Source organism: Martes martes (assembly GCF_963455335.1).
Source record: "Martes martes genome assembly, chromosome: 7".
Classification (NCBI taxonomy): Eukaryota; Metazoa; Chordata; class Mammalia; order Carnivora; family Mustelidae; genus Martes; species Martes martes.
In genome coordinates this window covers 8,524,368-8,547,218 of record NC_137894.1, presented here as the reverse complement: position 1 = coordinate 8,547,218, position 22,851 = coordinate 8,524,368, and the positions used below count along the sequence as shown (strand labels likewise).

General features: G+C 41.6%; 1 protein-coding gene across 1 annotated transcript in view; it reads left to right on the top strand.

Annotated features, from left to right (window-relative positions):
- The window catches only part of LOC308345333 (cytosolic carboxypeptidase 4-like), a 246,153-nt gene that overhangs the window by 110,956 nt on the left and 112,346 nt on the right, over window positions 1-22,851 (top strand). Inside the window, exon 8 of the mRNA XM_080807393.1 lies at window positions 10,536-10,716. Within this exon, the coding sequence (XP_080663519.1) occupies window positions 10,536-10,716 (181 nt within the window). The remainder of the gene's footprint in view (window positions 1-10,535; window positions 10,717-22,851) is intronic.

The following is a 22,851-nucleotide window of genomic DNA, read 5'->3' as shown; positions in this document are numbered from 1 at the left end:
ATTTGGGGGTATGAAGGTCACACCTCAGGCTTTGAGAGGAAGGCAGGGCTCAAAGCGAGAAGGGGCAAGATCTGAGGCCACTTCTTGCTACTGGAGGAAGCTGCAGTCTGGTCTGATGGCCTGTGGGCCAGGAAGACCACAGCTGGAGAGTTTGTACAGGAGGCCTCAGCAGCAGGCAGACCCCGCTCCTCTGGGAAGGATGGTGCCCCGTGCTTGGGGGCAGCAAGAGAGATCCAGCCCAACTTGGCCGTTCTGAAGCGGATTGTTAGCTGTGATTACCTTCCCTCTTTTCTTGTGCTGCTGTCTGACTTCTGAACACTTCACCACTTATCAGCACTTGCATCTGAATATTGGAAAAAGTGAGAAAAGAGATAAAGCTTCATGTAATTTTGTTTCTTGTTAGGAGCTCTATTAACATGATACAGGAGAACATAATAGAACCAAAGGGGATTGAAACCTTTGGCTAAAACGTTTTATTTTTATCTACCATATTTCAGTTGCCATTGATAATCATTGAATTCAGTGCTGCAAAGACCTAAGAAAGCCTTACTTTATAGGTCAGGAACTGTGATTTCAAAAGGGTTTAATTTTCCCAAATCCATTTAATCAGTCCGAGCCAGAAGCTGGTTGCCTGGTTCATAATTTGCGTGATACTCGATTGCCCCTCAGTGTATCATCAGGCATTGTCTCAATAGGATTCATTTCAGCCCTCCTCTTAAGTACACACACAGAATAATACATGGTCAAATGAAAAGAACATTGGATCTTGATTCAAAGCACCCCAGGTTGGTTGGTTGGTTTTTTTTTTTTTTTTTTTTTTTTGTGCTTTCTCTCCTTCTTGGCTTTATAAACAAGAAGAGAATAATACCTGTCTTTGCTTCCCAGATTTACTGTGAGGACCAAAGAAATAATGTAGGGGAAAGTACCTTCCCAACTGCAGGGTTCTATAGTAATGCCATCTGTGTGTTTCCCTATAATCTCACACTTTTAAAAAGCCCCAATTGTGTATTAATCTGTCAGAGAGCCAGCAGTTATGATAACATTGAATGAAATGAAAGGGTTCTTCTGGTTCATATTGTTGAAGAAATTCTAAGAAATTAGAAATGTTTGAGGAATAAGTGATACAACCTTTGGAGAGAAGGAAATGTTTCATTATTTGCAGAGGTTAGGATACGCCATCTGCTAGTTTTAGCACAATCAACCGAAATGTCCCCACCCCCCAAAAAAAGAATATAACACAGTTCAAGAACCTGAAAATTCCAGTGAAAACATTCTCCTTTCTTTTGGAAACCATGTAGAGAGAGTGTGTATGTAGCAGAAAACAAAAACAGGCATTCCCACTTCGGCAAAACGAGGAGACAAACTTCTCAGTACTTGTAGGACTGCAGGATATTGGTGGAAGGAACATGGAAAGCAATAGAAAACAGAGTTCAGCATCCGGAGTGTCACATTCCTACACTCAGCAAAAATACTTTTCAGAACTGAAGACGAGATGGATTCATTTTCAGGCAAGGGAAGAAACCACAAAAAGGGAAAGTACTCAATTCTAGCAGACCCAAACTTCTTAGAAGCAGCACTAACAGATGATTTTTCAAGCAGAATAAGAATGAAACCTCGATGCCAGAAAGAGTGAAGAGTAATTAAGAAGGGCAAATATATCATTTGATTGAAATTAACACCATGTACATGTTTTGTGAATCCTAAGACTTAAAATGGAAATTAAAATAGATTATATCATATTGTGATAAAGCAAAGATGCATATTATAATCTCTAAGGTAACTAATTAAAGAATAAAAGACATATAAGTACCACACTAATAGTGAAGAAAAAAGGACCAATGTGAAAAAACTATGCGATTAATCCACTGAAGACAAGATAGGACAGAAAATAGATAATATGATAGTTAAGGTGAATGGAGAAGAAATAATAAAATGATGGTGTTAAACCCACATGTATCATTCATTTTATCAAGTGTAAAAAGAGTAAATACCCCACTTAAAAATAAAATAATGTTACAGTGAATAAAATACAAATAACCAACTATACCATACTTCCAAGAAATAAACACCTAATGAAAAATTACAGAAAAGTCTGAAGGTAAAGGGATGAGAAAAGATACACATTGTAAATACAAGCCAGAAGAAGTCTAGTCTGTATGAATACCTTGACAGATGAGAAGCTAAGGCAAAATGTTTTAACAGAAATAGAAGGACACCTTATAACAATGAAAAAAATCCAGTTAGGGCAACAAAGCAACTCTAAATCTAGGTTCAGTTAATAGCATAGCTTTAAAATAATTAACAACATTCCAAGGAAAAAATGGATAATCTGAAGTATCTTTGGAGACTTGTTACATACCTCTTTCAGGAGCTCATAGAATTAGGAGACATAATATCAAGCAAGAATAAAGAAAATAAGAACTAATACTATTAACAAACTTGATATAATTGGTGTATATGGAACATGGTACTCAACATTCTTTTAAACATATAGATATTTATAAAACCTTATCATATGCTGAGCTAATGATCTAGGTATCATTTCAAGTTCTTTATAAATGAAAAAAATATGAAAGGCAAAGAAAGTGGAAGGAAGGATAAATAAAAATTAGAGGGCAAAATTAATGAAAGAGAAAATGATTGTAAAATAGTTTTTGGGAAAAAACTAAAATGTTATGCCCTTCATGAGAATGATTAAGGAAAAAAAAAACCCTCTGTATCAGAAATAAAGATAAGAGACCATCACTAGAGATTCTTATATATACGAATAGGTATTTAAAAAACAACTTTATGTTGACAAATTTGAAAATACAGTTTTCCGTGCAAAATTACAGAAAAGTATAATTACCAAATGGGCATAAGAAGAAATAGAAAATCTGAACAGTCAGATTTTTATTACACAATTTGAATATGTTTTAAAATAATTTGGAGGGGGCACCTGGGTGGCTTAGTGGGTTAAAGCCTCTGCCTTTGGCTCAGGTCATGATCCTGGGGTCCTGGGATCGAACCCCACATCGGGCTCTCTGCTCAGCGGGGAGCTTGCTTCCTCCCTCTCTCTCTCTCTCTGCCTGCCTCTCTGCCTACTTGTGATCTCTGTCAAATAAATAAATAAAATAATTTGGAGGTCTGGGTGGCTCAGTCGGTTGAGCATCTGATTCTTGATTTTGGCTCAGGTCATGAGTTCAGAGTCCTGAGATTGAGCCTTGAGTCTAGACGGCTCTAAGCTGACTAGGGAGTCTGCTTCTCTCCTTCCACCCCTCCCTTCATGTGTGAGCTCTGTCTCTCTAAAATAAGTAAATAAATCTTTAAAAGCAAAATAAAATAAGTTGGATTTGTGATTATACAAATCGGGTCATTATTAAAATCTTCTGAGAAAGAAAATTCTAGGCTTAGCTGACTTCTCTAAGAAATTTTACCATAAAATTTAAAGAAGTATTTCCAATCTTAAAAAATCTTACACAGAAAAGAAAAAGAGGCAATGCTTTCCAACTCATCATAAGCTTGATAACTAAGCCTGACAAGGGCATTACAAGAAAAGAAAGTCCTTACAGGTCATCTCTTTCATGGGACATAGATGCAAAAATTCTAAAGAAATAACCAATCCAGGATTACGTTAAAGGATAATATAATCAAATTGATTATGTTTCAGGAATGTCAGGTTGATAACACCACCCAGTTGAAAAAAAAATGCCTTAAGGTTTGGAGAGGAAAAATGAAACTGTTTTTTTTTTTTTTGCAGAAGATGAGCTTGAATATGTAGGAAATGCTAAAGGATCTTATGGGAGGGAAAATGTGAATCTCAACCTTTACATCATATCGTAATCCAAAATTAACTTGAAACACCTTATGTAAATTGATCTGAATGTTAAACTTAGACTAACTCTTGCAGAAGAAAATTACTGTCACGTTGCGTTCAGTAAAGATTCCTTAGTGAAACACAAAGTATCCAAATTACAAAAGAAAAAGAGTGCATACATTTGGCTTTATCAAATAAGAAACTTTTGTGCCTCCTCAAAATACATAGTGTAGAAAACAAAAAGGTAAGCCAAAGGCTTGGAGAAGTATTGACTGAACATATATCTGCCAGAGGATTGCATTTCGAAGATCTCAACAGCCTGTCCCACTCAATAATAAGACAACCTGATTTTAAAATGGGCAAAAGATCTGAACAGGTCTTAAGAAGGTATGGAAGTGGCCAAAAACAACACACAGTTCCCAGCATCATTAGTCATCAGGGAAATGCAAATTGAAACAACAATTAGACGCTACTGTCTCCCCATGAGAATGGCTAAATTAAAAAGCCTGACAGTGGTCAGGGTTGATTGACCTGAGGATCAGCTGGAACTCTCAGACATTGCTGGTGGGCATGCAGAGTGGTCTGCGTTCTTTGGGAAACAGTTTGGCAGCCCCTTGTAAAAACCTGCTCTGACTATTATCCTTACTGTAAGATGCACAAATTCTATAGTCAGGAATTCACTCCAAAGAAAGATGTGTATGCAAATTATAACAGCTTTATTCATAATAGCCTTAAACTGGAAATAACTCAAATATTAAACCAATGTTTGATTGATTATATTGAGCTGATAAACCAGTGGTGGCGTATCTATTGCTTTGTGGAGCATGGGAATATGAGTCAGTGGCCAAAAGGAACAGATTATTGATACATTCATTCAACAACGTGGATGATTCTCAGAAACATTATGCTAAGTGAAAGAAGCCAGACAGGAAGCTTATACCCTGTATGAATCAATTCTTATGAAATTCCAGAGAAGACAACGCTATTGAGACGAAAAGCAGATCACTGGTTGCTGTAGGCTAGGGATGGGGAGGGAGTTGCCAGCAAAACAGAATGAGGGGGATTTTTGTGATGGCAATAATGCTCTATATTATGATCGTAGTGGTTTTACAGCACTGGATCCATTTGTCAAAATTCACTGAATTGTAAAATTAAAATTGGTGAAGTTTATTGAATATAAATTACACTATAAATAACGCTAATTTAAAAAGAGATGGAACACATGGTGCAGAAAACGTACATAGTAGGCCACCTTTGGTGGGAAACATTAGTATATTCTACAATGTATAAAAATTTTTCCCCACACCTATTTTCAGAATCTTCTTTCATTGACAGTTTTTCCCATATCTGTTTCCTTGCTCCTTCCTTACTCCCTTGGCCTTAAGTAAATTTTTCTTAAAGATTTTATTTATTTATTTGAGAGAGAGAGAGTACAAGTGAGCATGAGCGTGGGGAGGGGCAGAGGCAGAGGGAAAGAGAGAGAAGCAGGACTCGCCCTGCCGCCAAGTGTGGGCCCCTGACTCAGGGCTGCATTCCAGGACACTGAGATCATGACCTGAGCCAAAGTCAGACACCTAACTGACCTAGCCACCCAGGCACCCCAATCAAGATGTTTTTATCCACTCTCCCAAAGTGAAGGCAAAGGTAGTCTTCCTTGACTTTGGAAATCAGTCTGCTCTTTTGGCCTTTTCTGCCACCACTTACCCCAGTATCTGAGTCCTTAGCTCCAGTCAGACTTGCTGTTTGGTCGTACCCCTGCATGAGGATTTTCCGTGGGGCCTTCACAACTTGCAAGATGGTTTCCAGTCTCCTTAGCATTGGTTCCAAAGGTCTGCAGACACAGGTGCAAACCACTTCGTGGCTTTACTCCCATTTTACCTTCCGTATAGCTTAGGACTGCAGCCACATCAAATCACTTTGCTCTTCTCCAGGCATTAGGTGCTCTATGATGTTGTTATTTTGCAAATGCATCTACCTAGCCTTTTTCTATCACCTTCTTCCTTTCTTTACTTCATCTGGCAAACTCCTACTCAATCTGGACAAACCAGATCCAGTGTTACGTCTTCTCTGAAAATCCATTTTTTTCCTCTTTCTCCTCTGCGGTTTACTATTTGAAAATATTTTGCCTTTGGGAAAATTGACATATAATTATTATTTTCTGAAGAGGAGAACATTCTAGATAGGGATATAGAGGACATAAAAATTACCGAAATGACCTCCACCCACACATGTGTCCTATGTATAGATAGATACCTTTAGGAGAATATGACAGCTACATAAAAATGGGATCTACTATGATGTAGCTCTCTTGCCTGTATTTTGTCACTCATCATAGTGTCACAGATATCTTCTAGTGTCAACAGAAATATCCAGGTGCCATTTTAACACTTGCCTCGCACTCTGTTTATGAATCCTTCCCTTAGCTAGGTTTTACGGGTGCACATTTAAGTCCTTTCCAGTTGTTCGCTTCTTTCTAAATAATGTTGTAATGAGCATTCCATGATGCTTTGAAAATGTCTTGACAAATGTCCCTGATCACACTGGATCATAATTATCTGTGTGTCTGTCTTTCCCACCAGACTATTATTAGTTCCCTGAGGGCAGAAACCGCTATTTCCCTCCAATCTCCACGATCTTCCAGAGTGCCCGTAGGAATTTAATATATATTGTTGAAAGAAAAAAGGAAAAACTGGATGGATGTTTATGGAGTTGGGTGCACATGTGTATCATCACATATGTCTTCAATTCTTACTCAGTTTTTCACTGGCCGTGAGCCTGCTATCTCTTAGGCATTCTATAATTCCCTCCTTGTTTCTAACCTCTTTTTACAGATGTTATTACCACTGACATAAATTCAATACTGAACTTTAAGAATTAGCATATTGCCAAACCATGGCTCCCCCATAGATTTTGGTGACCTCCGGAATAGATTTTATAAATTGCAGAGAAAAAAAAAATGCAGATACCTGATCCTCTTTGCCCTACTCTAAGCAGAAATGAGTTTTTAAAACTGAAATTGTCAATAATAGGAAAAAAACACATGTATGTGTGTCGCATACTATTTGCAGCTGTTGTCCATTAGGGGTTCTCGAGAACACCATTTGTGGCCGCAACTGAATGGTCTCATAAGTTTAACTCACCAATACAACTGTAAAATTGTCCTAAATCACAGAAGAAAGAGAGGAAAGTCAACTGGAAATGGCTAACATGCTGCTTATGTCTTCATGAGAACCCACAGTTTTCCCCATTTGCTTCATTATGATGCTCAGAGCAACCTGCTAGGTCTTGAGGTATATTACAATACAGCAGGTTATCAACCTGATTCTTGGAAGGAAAGGCACACTGTGGGCATCTCTTTGCAAGGGCTGCATTCGCTTTATGGACTGATGCATTGAATTGTACTGGGTAACAGGCAGTGGGAGCCAAGTGGCCCGGACAATGAGGGTGTTCAGTTGGTATTGGAAATTTACAAGAGCTTAAGCTATTTTTTATTTCTTCTTGCTGGGCTGGGAGTACTTACTATTGTTGTTCCATATGCTGTAAATGAACTTGGTTCAAAGACCACAAAGAGAGTGGTATGGAATTATAGAACTGAAAATAGTCTGCTGATTGGGTACGAATTCATCAAGCCTCTTTCTCAACAAGCTTTTTATCGGAGTGCCAATACGACTTGCTTTGGAGACAGTGAGATGTGATTGTGAGCAAATGATGGAGGGGGCACGTTGGCCTTCACTTAGGTTCTGCGCTGCTCAGCTAGCTAACTGTATATCTCTTTTCCTCCTCAATATGCTTATTTAGTAAGCTTCAGTTAGCAGATCATTAGTCTTACCTGCAGGATGCCCAATCCAATACTCGATTTCATCAAAACTTCCCTCATTCTGTAGAAAATGGTGGGGCTAGAATGTGACCTCTGAAATTATGGCTCCAAAAGTCGTTCTTTACTCAACAGGCCATACTGTCTCTGATTCAGCAAATACATGACCTGCAATAATGTCAAAATGATTTTATGAAACGTAGCCTTTCACATGTCTTTCTCCTGCTGAAAAACCATCATGGACTCTGTCCTCCTTTTTTTTTTGAAAGATTTTATTTATTTATTTGACAGACAGAGATTACAAGTAGGCAAAGACGCAGGCAGAGAGAGAGGAGGACGCAGGCTCCCTGCATATCAGAGAGCCCTATGTGGGGCTCGGTCCCAGGACCCTGAGATCATGACCTGAGCCGAAGGCAGAGGCTTTAACCCACTGAGCCACCCAGGCACCCCACCTTCTTTTTATTTTCTTTTTAAGATTTTACTTATCTATTTATTTGAGACAGAGAGAGAGAGAGCGCACGCGCACACACACCTGTGAGTTGGGGGAGGGGCTGAGGAAGAGAGAGAGGATCTCAAGCAGACTCCGTGCCGACCATCTTGGCTCGATCTCATGTTCTGAGATCATGACCTGAATTGAAACCAAGAGTTGGACACTTAACCAACTGAGCCACCAAGGTGCTCCTGGACTCTCTACTTAAAGTAGTGGCTCTCAACTTCTCCTTGCTGGGACATGCATATCAAATATTCTCATGAAGACTCTCACTTTTTCCTCCCAAATCCGGAAAGCACACGAGACTGCATGCCATTCAAAGTAATATTATTAGGGGCACTTGGGTGGCTCAGTCAGTTAAGCATCTGAATTTGGGTCAGGTCATGATCTCAGGGTCCTGGGATCAAGCCTCGCATCGGGCTCTCTGCTCAGCGGGGAGTCTTCTTGTCCCTCTGTCTCTTCCCCTGCTTGTCCTCTCTCTTACATAAATAAATAACATCTTAAGAAAAAAAACACCAAAAAACCAAAGTAACGATGTTACCGGGATGACTTCAAACCTGATCTTACGTAAGTCAGACTTTGGTACTTTGTATACACTTCCGTTAGCTCACTTGCCATTATTTGCTTGTGTGTTTGTCATTGTTGGCAAAAGGCTATGGCCTCTTACAGAACAAGGACTGTAATTTATTCAACTTTTATATCCCAAGGCTTCTGAAGTTCCTGGAATATGCTCAAGACACCTGCTTAGGGAAAACAATGAAATATTGTCTCCAATGTATAAATGATCTATAAGGGGCTGACATGACCTGCTCTCACCGCAGTCAGTAAAAATGTACCCATCTCTGCTCCTCAAACTGAGATCTCAGAGGTTGTTGAAAGATAGTGTTTTTTTGCCTAAATGGATGATAATAGTAATTCACTATTACCTGTTCTTTAGCTCTGTTATTGAAAGTTGTTCAATTTTTTTTTTTTTTTTTTTTTTGGCACAGAATTAGAGACACAGTTTATTTCCTCAAAAAGGCTACTGTTTAAGGGAAGAAAAGCCATATTTAGCTCACGGTAATTTGAATGAGGTGGAAAGAAATGACTAGTTTATTTTACTTACTTATTTTTTAAAAGATTTTATTTATTTATTTGACAGAGATCACAAGTAGGTAGAGAGGCAGGCAGAGAGAGATAGGGGGAAGCAGGCTCCCTGCCGAGCAGAGAGCCAAGTGATCCCAGGACCCTGGGATCATGACCTGAGCCAAAGGCAGAGGTTATAACCCACTGAGCCACCCAGGCCTCCAAGAAATGACTAGCTTAACTTTTAGGCTGCTTGATGGCTGGGGTATTTATATTTGGCAAATACTTAGTTCTTGTCCCTCAGGTGGGTTTAGGAGCCGTAAGGAATTGGGTGAGGATACAAAAGGAAAAGAGAGTCAGAAAACACACACACACACAACACAAAATCAGACAAGGAGTTAGAACAGATGTGGTTAACTTCTGGTATGATGCCACATCTCCCCCCCTCCTTCCCCAAGTGTATGGAGGACAGACACCATTAATCAATCAAAAACACTTTTCACCTGAGCCAGGATGTGGTCTTAGAATACATCTCAACATTACAATGGTCCAGATGTTTTCTATCAACAAGGAAGAAAGACAAGCCCATCTTTGGGCTTTTTGTCTATGCTGTCTCCATAAGGTCTCTTGAGATCAGTATGCTCCCTGTGATTGGGCAGAGAGTGTTTTCCTGATTCTTTCTGCACGATTGAAAGGCCAGGTGCTTCACTGTTGTCAAATCTTTTTCAGGGTTTGAGTTCAGTGTCCTACAGGCATAAAGTTCCCAGCACAAGTTCTGCCCTTGAATCCCATTTCTACTGGGGAATGAGAAGGGCCGTCTTACCCACAGACCTCATAACTGAGATGGGGGAAACTAACCTGTAGTGAATGCCAAGCAATATGCCAAGTGCCTTATTGACATCTTTCTGCTTTTATAACACCCACACAAGATCAGTATCATTGTCCCCATTTTATAGATGAAGATATTAGCCTTGCAGAAATCAAATTACTCACCTAAGATCTTACAGCTGCTAAGTATGAAGATAAGATTCAATTTCAGATCTGTGACATACAGCATCGTGCTATTGGATTCTGGAGAGTTAATTGTTCCTTTGGTAGTCTTGATAAAGTCGGCTTCTTGGCGTCTTTTCATGCCACTAAGTACTTACGCTTTTGATAAAGCCTTGAGCTCTCACTTTATACCGTCTTGAGTCTCGCAGACTATAGAGGCCAATGGAAAATGGATCAGTGTAGATCCGATATGCATGGGAAACGGTCAACCTGTTTTGGACTTTATGCCAGTCAGGAGTCATTCTGGCCCCTGGGACATTATCTTGTTGGAAACGGAAAGTGTACTTAGGTTTAAGTTTCTCCTGTTCCTCTCTCCGCAGGGCAGCGTCCATACCAGGTGATCACTGCCCGAGTGCACCCGGGCGAGAGCAACGCCAGCTGGGTGATGAAGGGGGCCCTGGAGTTCCTGGTCAGCAGTGACCCTGTGGCTAGACTCCTAAGGGAAAACTTCATTTTCAAGGTCATCCCCATGCTCAATCCAGACGGTGTCATCAATGGCAAGTACGTCAGGCACCCAGCTCCACTGGGTCCTCATTTATGTCACCATTGGAATGCATTGTGTCGCTCAGTGGGTGTGTCTGAAGAGGCAGTGGTACTGTGGCAGGAATAAATTCTTTCAGGCTTCTGTTAATGGGTACAAGTAACAATGTGCTCTCCAAACACCTTGAGGTCAGGTTTTTGTTTTTGTTTTTGTATTGTTTTGTTTTGTTTTGCTTTGAATTCAAGAGCATCGACTCATAGGCAATTAACTCCAGAGGGGTCCTTAGAAATAGTCTGGTGTAATAGTCTGGTGTAAAAGTCTTTTTCTTTTTTTAGAGGAGAAAATCAGTGTCCATGGTAATCAAGTGATTTGCCCAGGTCACATGGTGGGTTAGTGACAAAGTCAGAGCTCAAATTCTGATTTCTTTACAGTTAAGACCAGTGCTTTAATTTCCTTACTAATATTTACTGCAGGGGCATCTTTATTCTGAGTTGTATTTTATCGGGTTCTGGATACAGTGCCAAGAAGGGTGTCACCATATCCAAATGGGATGGCTGGCGTGGGATGGCTGGAGTGTCAGGGCTGGTTGAGAGAGAGATGGAAGGGGGGTGCTTCTCCCCACTGCGTTCCCACACACCTTCAGAACACAGGAAGGGCATGAGGAAGTCCAGTGTCTGAGGAGGTCTGTTGGAAGAAGTCAGCATTTTAGACGCTATGAGCCGAAGCGCAGAACCAGAGCAGGTCCCCGAGGTGACGTGGCTGGTGGGTGGGGCTGGTAGGATTAACTTACACAAATTCTCAAACCCTGTGGAAAGAGACTCTTCCTGTGGTCCTCGAGGATTCTTCTCACTAGGGGAATAGACGTGGTATCAAAATAGAACATAAGATACGTTAAAAAAAGAAAGAAAAATAATTTCAGAGGCTATTCATGGGAAAGAATTTACAATTTAAAATGTCAGTATTAAAGAAGCAAAGCACAAGTTTAGAAGATGAAGAAACGCGGGCAATAGCAAAAAGGTGAAACGAGATAAAATGAGAACTGCTAAAAAATATAAAAAAGAAAACAAAAATTTCAAAGAGATAAAATTTAAAATGGCTTCAACTGAACAGGAGACCCTTTTAAGAAAGATAAAATAGTAATTAATTTCTTTAAGGAAAAAAGCGAAATGCACGTCAAACAGCTGAGAATAGACTAGCTTCAAAGGATAAGCACAAAAAAGAATCCTGATCAGTTAAAAAATTTAGAAATGTAAAGTATCATGATAAAATAGAAAAAGAGGAGCAGGGTACATTCCAAATGATAAAATATGCTAAACTATGCCAAAATGCAAGCAAGTCAAAGCTATAGACTTTAAAAATAAAATTTCAGTATGTACAGCGAAAGAATAAAAAAGGCAAAGAAGTAAAGGATTCGTGTGTTCTAGCAAGTCTCCTCGTTTTTGGTGGAGGTTCTTGATGGGCAGAGAGTAGGGTCCTTTGTCTTTGCCAGTGGCCACTGGTTGGTTTTCAAGCACATGGGAGGAGTAGGAGGCCAGGCCCCTCAGTCAGGAGCATTAATTAGGCCTCTGGCAGCAATTAGCCCTCTGAGACACCCAGTTGGATGAGGCTCTAGAGTGGTGTTCCCTCCTGGTCCGGTGGAACTCGGCAGGCCCCCACCAAGTGCTATTGTCTCTGGAGATCAGGTCTAGGACATTAACGAGTGACTCATGCCTGCTTGAGGTGCCCAGGATTTCACTAGCAAGCTCTGTCAGCCTAAATGGATGGAAAACAGCTCTGCAGGCCATCTTGAGGGACAGGATCCCATTTCAGCATGTTCTCATCCAAGTTGGCTCTTTTCTGAAGTCTCTCCTTCCATTGAATTGTCCGGGGACTGGTAGAGAATGGAAAGCGTACTAGGTTTAGAGTCATAACTCCTGTGTGCAATCTGGCTCTTCCCCCGACCGACTCAGTTTTCTCTTCTGTTGGAAGAGTAAGGGAGCATGCTCCCTATTGACCTGTCTGGGAAAATGTCTCTTAAGCCCATGGCAAATTCATGCTCAAGGATAAAATTGTAGTTTTTTCCATTACAACGGGTCACACCTAGAAATCAGGGGCTTGGTCCAGGTCTTTGGTTGAAAGGTTAATGTGGTCTCAGTCACGGAGCATCCTCCTGGCCTGGACACAGTCATTTTCAGCTCACAGCTGGTTGTTTTGGACTCCCTAATGGCAGGCCAGCTCCTTCTCAGTGACACTGCCATTCATCATCATTACCATTATTTATTATGACTAAAATTACCCTTTTTTTTAATATTGCCTCTTTCATCATGGAGCTCAAGGCACATCATAGATTATTTGGATCACTCAAACAATTTTGGCTGAAAGGGACTTGGAAACCATAGTGTTATTGTACTGGTCGGAAATCCACAGGTCACAGCACACCAATTTCAAAAGACGTGAGACGACAATGGACGCAACAGCAGCTCACATTTAAAGCCCTTAAAAGTCTCAGCTCATGAACCCTTCTTAGAGCCTACCAGACGTGTGGTTCATCTAACTTCTACTTGAACTTTCTCTGTGATTGACATTCCATTTCAGGGATGACCATTCCGTTGTACATGACTAGATGGATTTGTATTTCTCTGTGCTCTGATCTTTGCCCTGTGAACTTCAAACATTTTATGCAGTCTTACCTTGAGGTGCCCCACAGATAAAATTGAATCCCCCTTTTACATGCCTTAACTTCCCCATGGGAAGTCCGCTCTGAGTTTAATGTAGTTTACCTAAATGTTGTTTATGTGATATTATTTCTGATGAAGATCAGTTAACTAATTTTCTTTGGATGCATTTTTACTACTAGGCTTCCTAAAGATAACTGAACTGCCTTGTGTGTGGTCTGAATGGCAGAGAAGCAAACTTTGCATAAAGACTGGAGAGCCTAAACCCAAGCCTGGTACTTAACTTACTAGACTGTACTCTTCTTTCAAAATACTTCACGGGCCCCCGTGGGGTTTGCAAGAATGTGTAAAAGTAGAACAGTTTCCTTTTGTGGTGATGTTAATAGAGCCTCTGAGGATGGCTGAGAGGTTTTGATAATAGTGGTCAGAGAGACAAAGCCAGGATTTTCTAGCAAAAATTTAGTGGGTCTTGCCAAGGCAAAGATCTCTTAGCAACACATGTCTGTAACAGGAAAACAAACTATAAAGATGGGTTCCCAAAGAAACAATCTACCATCTTGCTGGCCTGGTCGTTTATATGGAATTGGGCTGAGTTCTAAGGAATCCAGGAGGATCATTGACTCTTATCATTCTTTGCTGCCTGGGATAAAAACCAGGGGGTCAACAAATTGGGTCAGGGCGGAAGTGACAATGGTGGCTTATTTGGGGTGTGAAGTGGGGAGAAGGCAGTGATTGCAGAACATGCAAAAGGTTGGCATGGCATGTAAGGGAAGGGGTTGAAGAGATCTAGCATGGTTTCCAATTTTTAGACTTTTGTTGTTGGGTAGAATGTAGTGACAAAATAATTTTTATGAAGTCAACACACAGCCCAACATTTTATTCACAGGAGAATCGGAGTATATTGATTCTTAGGATACATACAACTCTACAAACTTGATTTTCTTCTTCCAAGGCCATCGTGGAGCGAAACAACAATAAAGAGCAGAGGGCATACTCTGAGTAAACACACCAAGGTATTAAGAAGTAATAGCTGAATGCTCTAGGGGAAACAAATGAAACTATAAAAATCAGATAAAAAATCTTGACAATTTAAACTATCTGGGACCATTTAAAGTTAGTGCCAATATTCCTTTACTCCACTGTGGGTTGTAAAGACTTTATTTTACTACAATAAGAGAACTCACAAACTTTATCTAAAAAAAAAAAAAAAAATCATTCAGCACCTTTTATGGGCCAAGAAAGAACCTGTTTGTGTGTTTGTTTTTACATAGATTTTCTTTTGTAATTGTAACTGCAGCCCCCAAATGCAGGTCTTCTATCTAATATCTAGATGCAAAATCTTGAGGACACAGGGGTGAAATCTTGGGTCCAGTTTAAAAAACTCGTGTTACGGAGGCAGACCAGAACTTCTGTCTGTGCTATACCACTTTTCAGTAAGGATTTAAGGGCATTAGAATTAAAAAAAAAAGTTCTAGCTAGGAGGGTTCATGTGTATTATTTAGTCCTGGTCCTTCAAATGTTAAGGAAACTGAAATCAGAGAGGTAAAAATGAGTTACCCAGATTAGAAAGTTAGTTTGAAGCAGAAATGGCATGAGAAATTGTCTAGATAATTGAACTACATGCACATAAACACACCTGCGCCCAAGGTTATATGGCTGGCTTGTGACAGAGCTGGGATTTGAACCCACTCTATCTAGCTCCAAAGCCCATGTGCATTTTGGTCTACCAGCCCTTCCCACCCTTGGCTGGAGATGCAAATAGAAATTCAGCGCTGCTAAGGGCCACCATCAGGTGGTCTCTGAAATTAGTCTTATAGGCTTGGACCTTCGTATCCAGCGTGCCTGGGACAAACCAAGACACAGCCTTGCAGCTCTCTGTAATTTGGGCCTGGGATGAATGAATCGGTTCATTCTCAGTTTTCCTTTATGGGATCTGAATGTCCAGCTTGGCTTTGGCCTTGATGCTGCCTCGTCCTGCCAGCCTTCTCCGTTGGAGAATATGCCCTTTCTTGTTGCTGCCGGCTTTTGTCTATAGGCAACACCCAGCTAATTTTGAGTTTTTTGTTTTTTTTTTTTGTCATGGAACTTGCATTCCCCTGCCCACTCCATAGTATATTTTAATTCAGCTGAGTCTTCAGGATCCCAAAGGGTTGATGATTATCCTTCTTGGGGGGACTTCAGCTTGGGCAGGGCCATGTCCATTCCCTCCTGTTTTGATATGCTTAGGGCTTCCCTCTGATATGACCTCAAATCTCACTTTTTAACGTATTTCACATCTCTTCAATATAATAGCATAGAGCAGTGGCTGCTTCTCAGGCTTTTGGATCTCATGGAGCAGTTACATTTGAAAAAAAAATGGGCCATAGGAGGTACACAATTTTATTATTATTATCTTTTTCAATTTGCACAAGTAAGAATGGAAGATATGCTCTGAGCTCCCTGATAACAAACTGGTGAGAAATCCCACATGGGATGTTGCTTGGGTTACCTCCCCACCCACAGGTGATCACACGAGTGGCCTTGCGGTTTGTGTGCTGGGTCTTCAGGTCACGGTGGATCAAGGCAGCCTTGCTCTTCGTGCTGTGATACATTGCGCTAGTGTATCCGTGAACGTCCCTGTCAGAGGGAGCCGTATTGTCATTGACTGCCTTGCTTATTCCTGTTGTCAAGCATCCCCAGAAGAAGCAGGTCCTGGAACAAGGAAAGATGCCTGAAAAATGGATCTTTAAGAAAAATAGATCTTTCCCCTGGGCTTGCGATTGGAGAAACTCTGATCTCAGCCAGAGGTCATAGAGGAAGGATGGCACGTACCATTTGGAGGAAGCCAGAAGAAGCAATCAGTCCCTTAAGTGGCTACTTGAGAATGAAAACAGCTACACCAATAATCAGTTCCAAATTTCCTGTGAGTAGTCCTCTTCTGTTCCATGATTTAGTAAAGTGTTAATCAGCCTTTCCATCTTGTTTCAGCTGCGCTACGGAGACTGAAAGAAAGTACCTATGCCCAAGACTCGGGGAGGGGATAAGTGGCCGTCATGCTTAGAGAAGAAATTCCTAAGGGAACAGTGAAGAAGAAATATAATAGAAATATAATAGTTATGTTTTCAGAGTTATGCTCAGAAAAATTAGGACATCAAAAAAAATAGCTTTATTTTTTTCCTAATTATAAAAATGATCCACGTTACAGCAAGTGGGTAGATGTTTCTAAAGATGAGATTTGGTTCACACTGGTGGCAGACATCTAAAAGTTCCAAAAGGGATGCCAAAGAAGCCAAGAGATTGATAGGGTGAGGGAAGGAGGGGGAAGTGATGGAGGGACCGGAACCCAGGGGCGGGGAGGACGCTATGTAGAGTTTGGTATTTCGAACGCTGAGCTGGCCAGGGCCTCAGGGGCCCAGGGGACACAACTGAGAGGGTGGAAGAGTGTAGAGTGACCTGTGTCTGAGTGCCAGGGGGACATATGTGCCCCCTGCTGTCACCTGTGAGGGCATCTCACAGCCTAAGAGGCAGGGCTTGAACCAGATGCCAGCTGCTGCTCTGGTCTCATTAACTGGAACTGGAAAGCAGAGACGGTGTCCTTTGCTTTCTTTCCCTGCCTTCTTCTCTCCCTCAAGTGCCTGCTGTTGGCAGAACCTACCAGGAGGCCGACTGGCAAGGGAGTCTGAGCAGTGTAATTTGCAGTTTTAGCTGCCCTGTGACAGGCCAGAGAGCTCAGAGGTGGTTGGTGAGAAGCGAGCACAAAGCACCCATTAGCTGAGCTCCCTGACATGCCCTAGCCTCGGGCTGATTACTGTCTACATGTGACTTCTTTGTTTTCAAAAAATAAAATGGTTTCGTTTATGGTTTCCAATGCGGGGAAAAAAAAGGCATCATTACTGTAGAAAATTCCAGCGTAGAGAAGAAGCTGAGGGAAGAAATTAAAAAGCACCCAAACTCAGGGCTGCTGCATTGCATGACTCCAAGGGACATTGTTCACATTATAATCTATGGTAATTACATAGCGCTTCTAGGGTTTGGTAACATGGAGGCCCTTCCCGAATCAGGCTGTCCAGACATAAATGCTATTGTCAAGTTGGAGAACATTCATTAGCCATTTTTTTGTAAGCTGACAACTCCGGGAATGTCAGCTATTTCTTTAAATATATTTCTATCTGTGTTAAGTAAGATCATATATTTTGTAGTAGAGTTTATAAACGAACATCATCTTCCTGTGGCAAAGAATACAAATAGCATTATTAGTTTTTAAAATGGCTGTGTCATAGTATTGACATAATTAATTTAAACAATTCTCCATTATAAACAGGAGACAGGGGAATATTCTTGTTATTCTCTTGGTGAATTCCTCTGGCTGTTTTCTTAAGATAAATTCTCAAAGAAGTCTGTTGAGTTGATGCTATGCATATTTTATATTTGAGACATTATTACCAGATTATTTAGAAAATGTGTAGATATAGATTCCTACTACCAAGGGGTGAAAGTGCCTGGTCCCCATACCCTTGTCAATACTGCATTTTATCATTCCTTTTAATTTGGGGGAGGTCAATCTGATAAGATAAAAATATGATTTTTTTTAAAGATTTTATTTATTTGACAGAGATCACAAGTAGGCAGAGAGGCAGGCAGAGAGAGAGAGGAAGGGAAGCAGGCTCCCCGCTGAGCAGAGAGCCTGATGCGGGGCTGAAGGCAGAGGCTTTAACCCACTGAGCCACCCAGGTGCCCCTAAAAATATGATTTTAATTTTAGTTTTTATACTTATGAAAAAAATTAATCCCACTTTGCAGGCAAAGAGAACACTGAGGCAAAAGATGAGATGACATACACAAGGTCAACAACATATCTGATGTTTCAGAGTCCGGGATTAAATTCAGGTTGGCCTGGTTGCAAAGCTCGTGTTCTTCCCACTTGGCTGTGAGCTCTGCTCACATCCACGGTTCCAGGCAGTCATCTGGGTGACTTACCTCTTGAATGTTTTTAGCATAGAGTCTGGGAGGTAGTAAGTGCCTCAGAGATGTTAAATCTAACCTGGGGTGCACCTCACCTTGCTAAAGTGTTTTAAGGTGTGGACTTCACATAGATCATTGTAGACCAGAGAAAGGGCTCTAAAAAGCTTTGAGCCACTTCTGTGAGAAATGAACTGTTGGATATATATTTAGTTAGATATATATTTAGTTAGATATTAGTACTGAAGTATTGGTGTACTGCCCATAATGTTTTATTATAGGCTAGATTGCAAGGGGGGATTTGTATCCTACCCCTTTGAGGGGTGGTTCCTGTTGAAGCTGTGGGCGCCAAAATTACTTGGTCTTCTCTTCTTCTCTTTGTCTTAATCATCATTCAGTGTCTTGAACAACAACTGAGCACACATTGGGGAGCCTGGTTGATTGTCCAGGCAGTCTCCAAAAGCCTAGGATTTAATAAATATGGGGCCTCTGGACCCTCCCAAGCTGGGAGGGTTTATACCCTTAGGCGGGAGTGACTCATTCCTTTATGGACTCACTGTCCATATTTGGCTTCCAAAACATTGATTTTTCCCTGTGCCTGTGGCTGAGTTCTGCAGTGTTTCCTGCAAAGCAAGGGCAGCAGAGCAGGGATCCTTGGTCCAGGAGAGAAGTAAGGGTGGGGAAAAGCAGGGGGGACCGGTAAAGGCAGAGGGACACTAACTGTCCCATGGGCACCCTTCCAGTAGGTCTGTCTGTCAGTTTTCCTCAGCACGGCGCTGTGTCCCCTTCTCTGAAGGCTTGAATGGGCACAAGCTAAAGAGGGTGTCAGGACAAAGTTCTCCATGCTGTGTGGCGTCTGGGAAGCTGAGTGATGGGGTCCCCGTGGTCTGTCCGAATGATGCTGATGGTCATGATGACATGCCAGGATGGGATGTGAGCGTTATTACTTTCCTTAAAACTCTCATTCCAGAGTTTCAGCTCCAAATTCTCCCTCCAGCTAGGCCAGGAGAATGTGAAGTTTCTGCCGTGGGATCTCCCTGTGGAATGTTTGCCAGCCAGAGATCATATTTCTGAGCAAGGAAAGCTTAGCCTGTGCTAGTCATCCACTGTCTTACTGTGGAGCCCCACGGCCCTTCCTGGGAGCTGACAGAGGAATGTTAACTTGCAGTCATGTACTTTTCAAATTCAGACCGGTTTGCCAGTTTGCGCTGCTTGTAACAGAGCAGAATTATCAGTGGTTGGCTATTTTGGCTCTATTTGTGTTTAGGAAAATTAAAATGTTCTGGACGTGGTTGGCAATTTGGATGGAAATATCAGTGTGGGCCCGGTTCTAGCAGGTTTGTGTGTCTCTGTGTAAAGGATCTCTGGGGAGAGATGGGCAAAGGGCATTTAATCTCTTTCCCTTTGCTTTACTTTCCTTATATTTGAAAACAGGGGAAAATGTTATTTTGATCTGGAGGGGATTATTTGGTCTGAGGAACTATAATTTTCTCCGTTTACTTCCTGACTTCACTAGAAACAAGGAGGTCTCAGTCCATTTTGGATGCTAAGATATTCTCCTGGAGGGGCACCTGGGTGGTTCAGTCATTAACTTTCTTCAGCTCAGATCATGGTCCCGGGGTCCTGGGATCGAGCCCTGCATCGGGCTCCCTGCTCAGCAGGAAGCCTGCTTCTCCCTCTCTCACTCTCCCGGCTTGCGTTCCCTTTCTCACTATCTCTGTCAAATAAATAAAGAAAATCTTTAAAAAAATAAGAAAAAGATATTCTCCTAGATACAGAAAGGAACATTTATAGGAATATTTTAATCTCACCAATTTTTTTTTACAACTTTATAAAATGAAGTTACACATTTAAGTTTTTTGGTTTTTTTTTTTTTTTTTGAAGTTGCAGAAGTGACTTTTTGCCTTGAATTCTTCCCTTGCAAATCTGTCAGTAATTCTGAAATCATGGTCTACAGGGATTTTGTGAGACATCCAAGATTTTCCTTCTAGGATGTGGAAATGGGTAGAGGGATCCTTGAAGAACACGGCATTTGGCACAGTTGTCCAGAGCTCTGGACATACAGCACAGAGCAGTGTGGGCCTAGAGATCGCTGAGGGTCCTGGTTCTAGAGGGAAATGTGGCAAACTCAATCTTGCAGATGAACTTGTTCATAGAGATCAACATGAAAATTATTTGCTCTGGGAATGCTTAAGGTCCTGCTGCTAAGTCATTTGCATAGTGTTCAATGATGCATGGTCCTAGGGCCAGGGCGTTGTGGGAGAGCTTTCCCAAGGGCTTCCTTGCCCACACCCGTTCCTACATACAGAGGGGAGTCAGGAGCTTGAGTACTCCATTTGCCTTTCTCAGACATTGCAGTTCTGAACAAATATTACTATTTATTATTCCTAAATTTAGGGTTATTAATTATATCAGCATAAACCTAATTTATGCCATCATAAACAGCAATAATAAATGCTGCCAAATGCTAATACCCAGCTCTTGCCAACTGTGCCTGTAGTTGATGGGTTTCCACCCCCCCTCACTTCCCAGAAGCATTAAATTAAAAATGATTCAATGTTGCAGAATCATTGATCAAGTTGGGGCTGAGGCTCTTGGGGAAATGTGCTTGTTTGTTAAATGCTTTGCTCCCTCATTGGCTGGGCAGCTTCGGATCTCTGTCTGTGCTCTGGTGTTTCTGTATTCCTTCCCCGGGGGAAGAAATGGGACAGGGATGCAGGCAGGGAGGGAGGTAGATAAACATCCATTCTTCCTTCTCGATTTCCCCTTTAGACTTCTCTCTTCCCAGTGTTCCCTGCCTAACACTTTCTTTCAACATACGCTTAGAAGTCTTTATAAAGCAATCCCTTGGGTATAATACAGATGTATTTTTTCTCAATTCCCATCACATCTACCGTGTACTTAGTGATGTATGTTCCATGCTCCCTGAAACACATGAGAGTCTCTATCTGGAGAAAAGGAAGCACAGCTCTGGCCAACCCTCCCTGCCTCTAATACTGTGGGCGCTGTTCCTTCTGCTGTTTACTCTTGGGGTGCTCTGCTTTTGGGAAGCAAGAGGAGATCCAGTCCCCTTATTATCAGAGTCATCATAAGATCTCACTGCCTTTCTCAAAGGAAACAATTTGTGCTTTTCCTGGTTTTGCTGACTCTTTCTATCTTTCTTTCTTTCTTTTGCTTCATCTGGGATGATTGTGATCATGATTCAGTACAAGGAATTCCTCCTGGGCAATCAGAAGGCCCAGGCTTTGGTCAGGGTTAGCTTCTTTCCACCCACGTGGCTTTGGACAAGTCACTTAACTTCTGCACTCTTACTTCTTCAACTTACTAAGAGGTTAGTAAGCCCTAACCACGGCGCCTCCCTTGGTTAGTGTCATGATCAAATATGTAGTACTTGAAACTGTCTGAAAGTACAACAGTAAAGGTCCCTCCGGTTGTATTCTGATGCTTGAATTTCAATGTGAAACGTGCAAAGCTCTTCTCAATAGTCGAGACAAACAGGCTTAATGATTTCCTACTTCCATTTCTCAGTTTCTCAAAGAGATCCAAGATAAGGTATGGCAGTGGGATAGAAATTCTGCAGAGGGAGGGACAAGTCAAAGATGAAAAAGGTGAAAAAGACTGCTTTATTTTATACATAATATATATAATTTATCATATTATATAGTATATATAATATTTATCTTAATATAATATATATTTTTTAAATATATAATATTTTACTAAAGCTTTGCTTGTCCTTGTGATTGTAATTTTAAAATTATGGAGAAGGTGTAGGACCGAATAAATTTTATAAAATATATAGCAGTAGAGAAAGCTTGGAATTGGAAGGATTCAGCCAGTGCCTTTTTCCCTCCTCATGCTTACTCTTTTTTTAAGATTTATATATTTATTCCAGAGAGAGAAAGGGTGGGCATGAGTCAGGGGAAGGGCAGAGGGAGTGAATCCTCAAACAGACTCCCCAGATGATCTCAGAATCCTGTGTGCCTGGATGGGGGGCTCAGACTCACTACCCATGAGATCATGACCTGATCTGAAAACAAGAGTAGGCTGCCTAAGCAGCTGAGCCACCCAGGCACCCCTCCTCATGCTCGCCCTTTAAGTAGATCTAGTTGTCCCATCGGAATGGACAAAAGCCTGGCTTCTTGCCTTTTAGAAGCCAGCCTGCAGTCAGCTTCAGGACATCTCACATAGTGTTTCAGGGTATCTGTCATGAGCAGTGTCTGTGGTTGGTGGAACCGGTCTTCTTCTCAGCCTGCAGACAGTCTCCCGGGTGTACCCAGCCTGGGCATCACAGCCTTATGGCCCCCACCCCATCTATCCCTGGGAGCCCTGGTTCCTAGGAAAGTGCGCCCCATCAGGAACCAGAAGGAATTGCACCTGTCAGGCTGCGCTGGGGAACCCTCTGGGGCCACAGGCTCTCCAGTTCTGGGTCCTTCCTTCCGCCTGCAGGCCCTCGTTTATAAACAGGAAAGTCGAATGCATCGCATAAGCCTTGGCAATGTGGAGCCACCCTCCCTGGCCTGACTTCCATGGTGTCTTTTCCTCAGTTATTTATCTCCCTGAG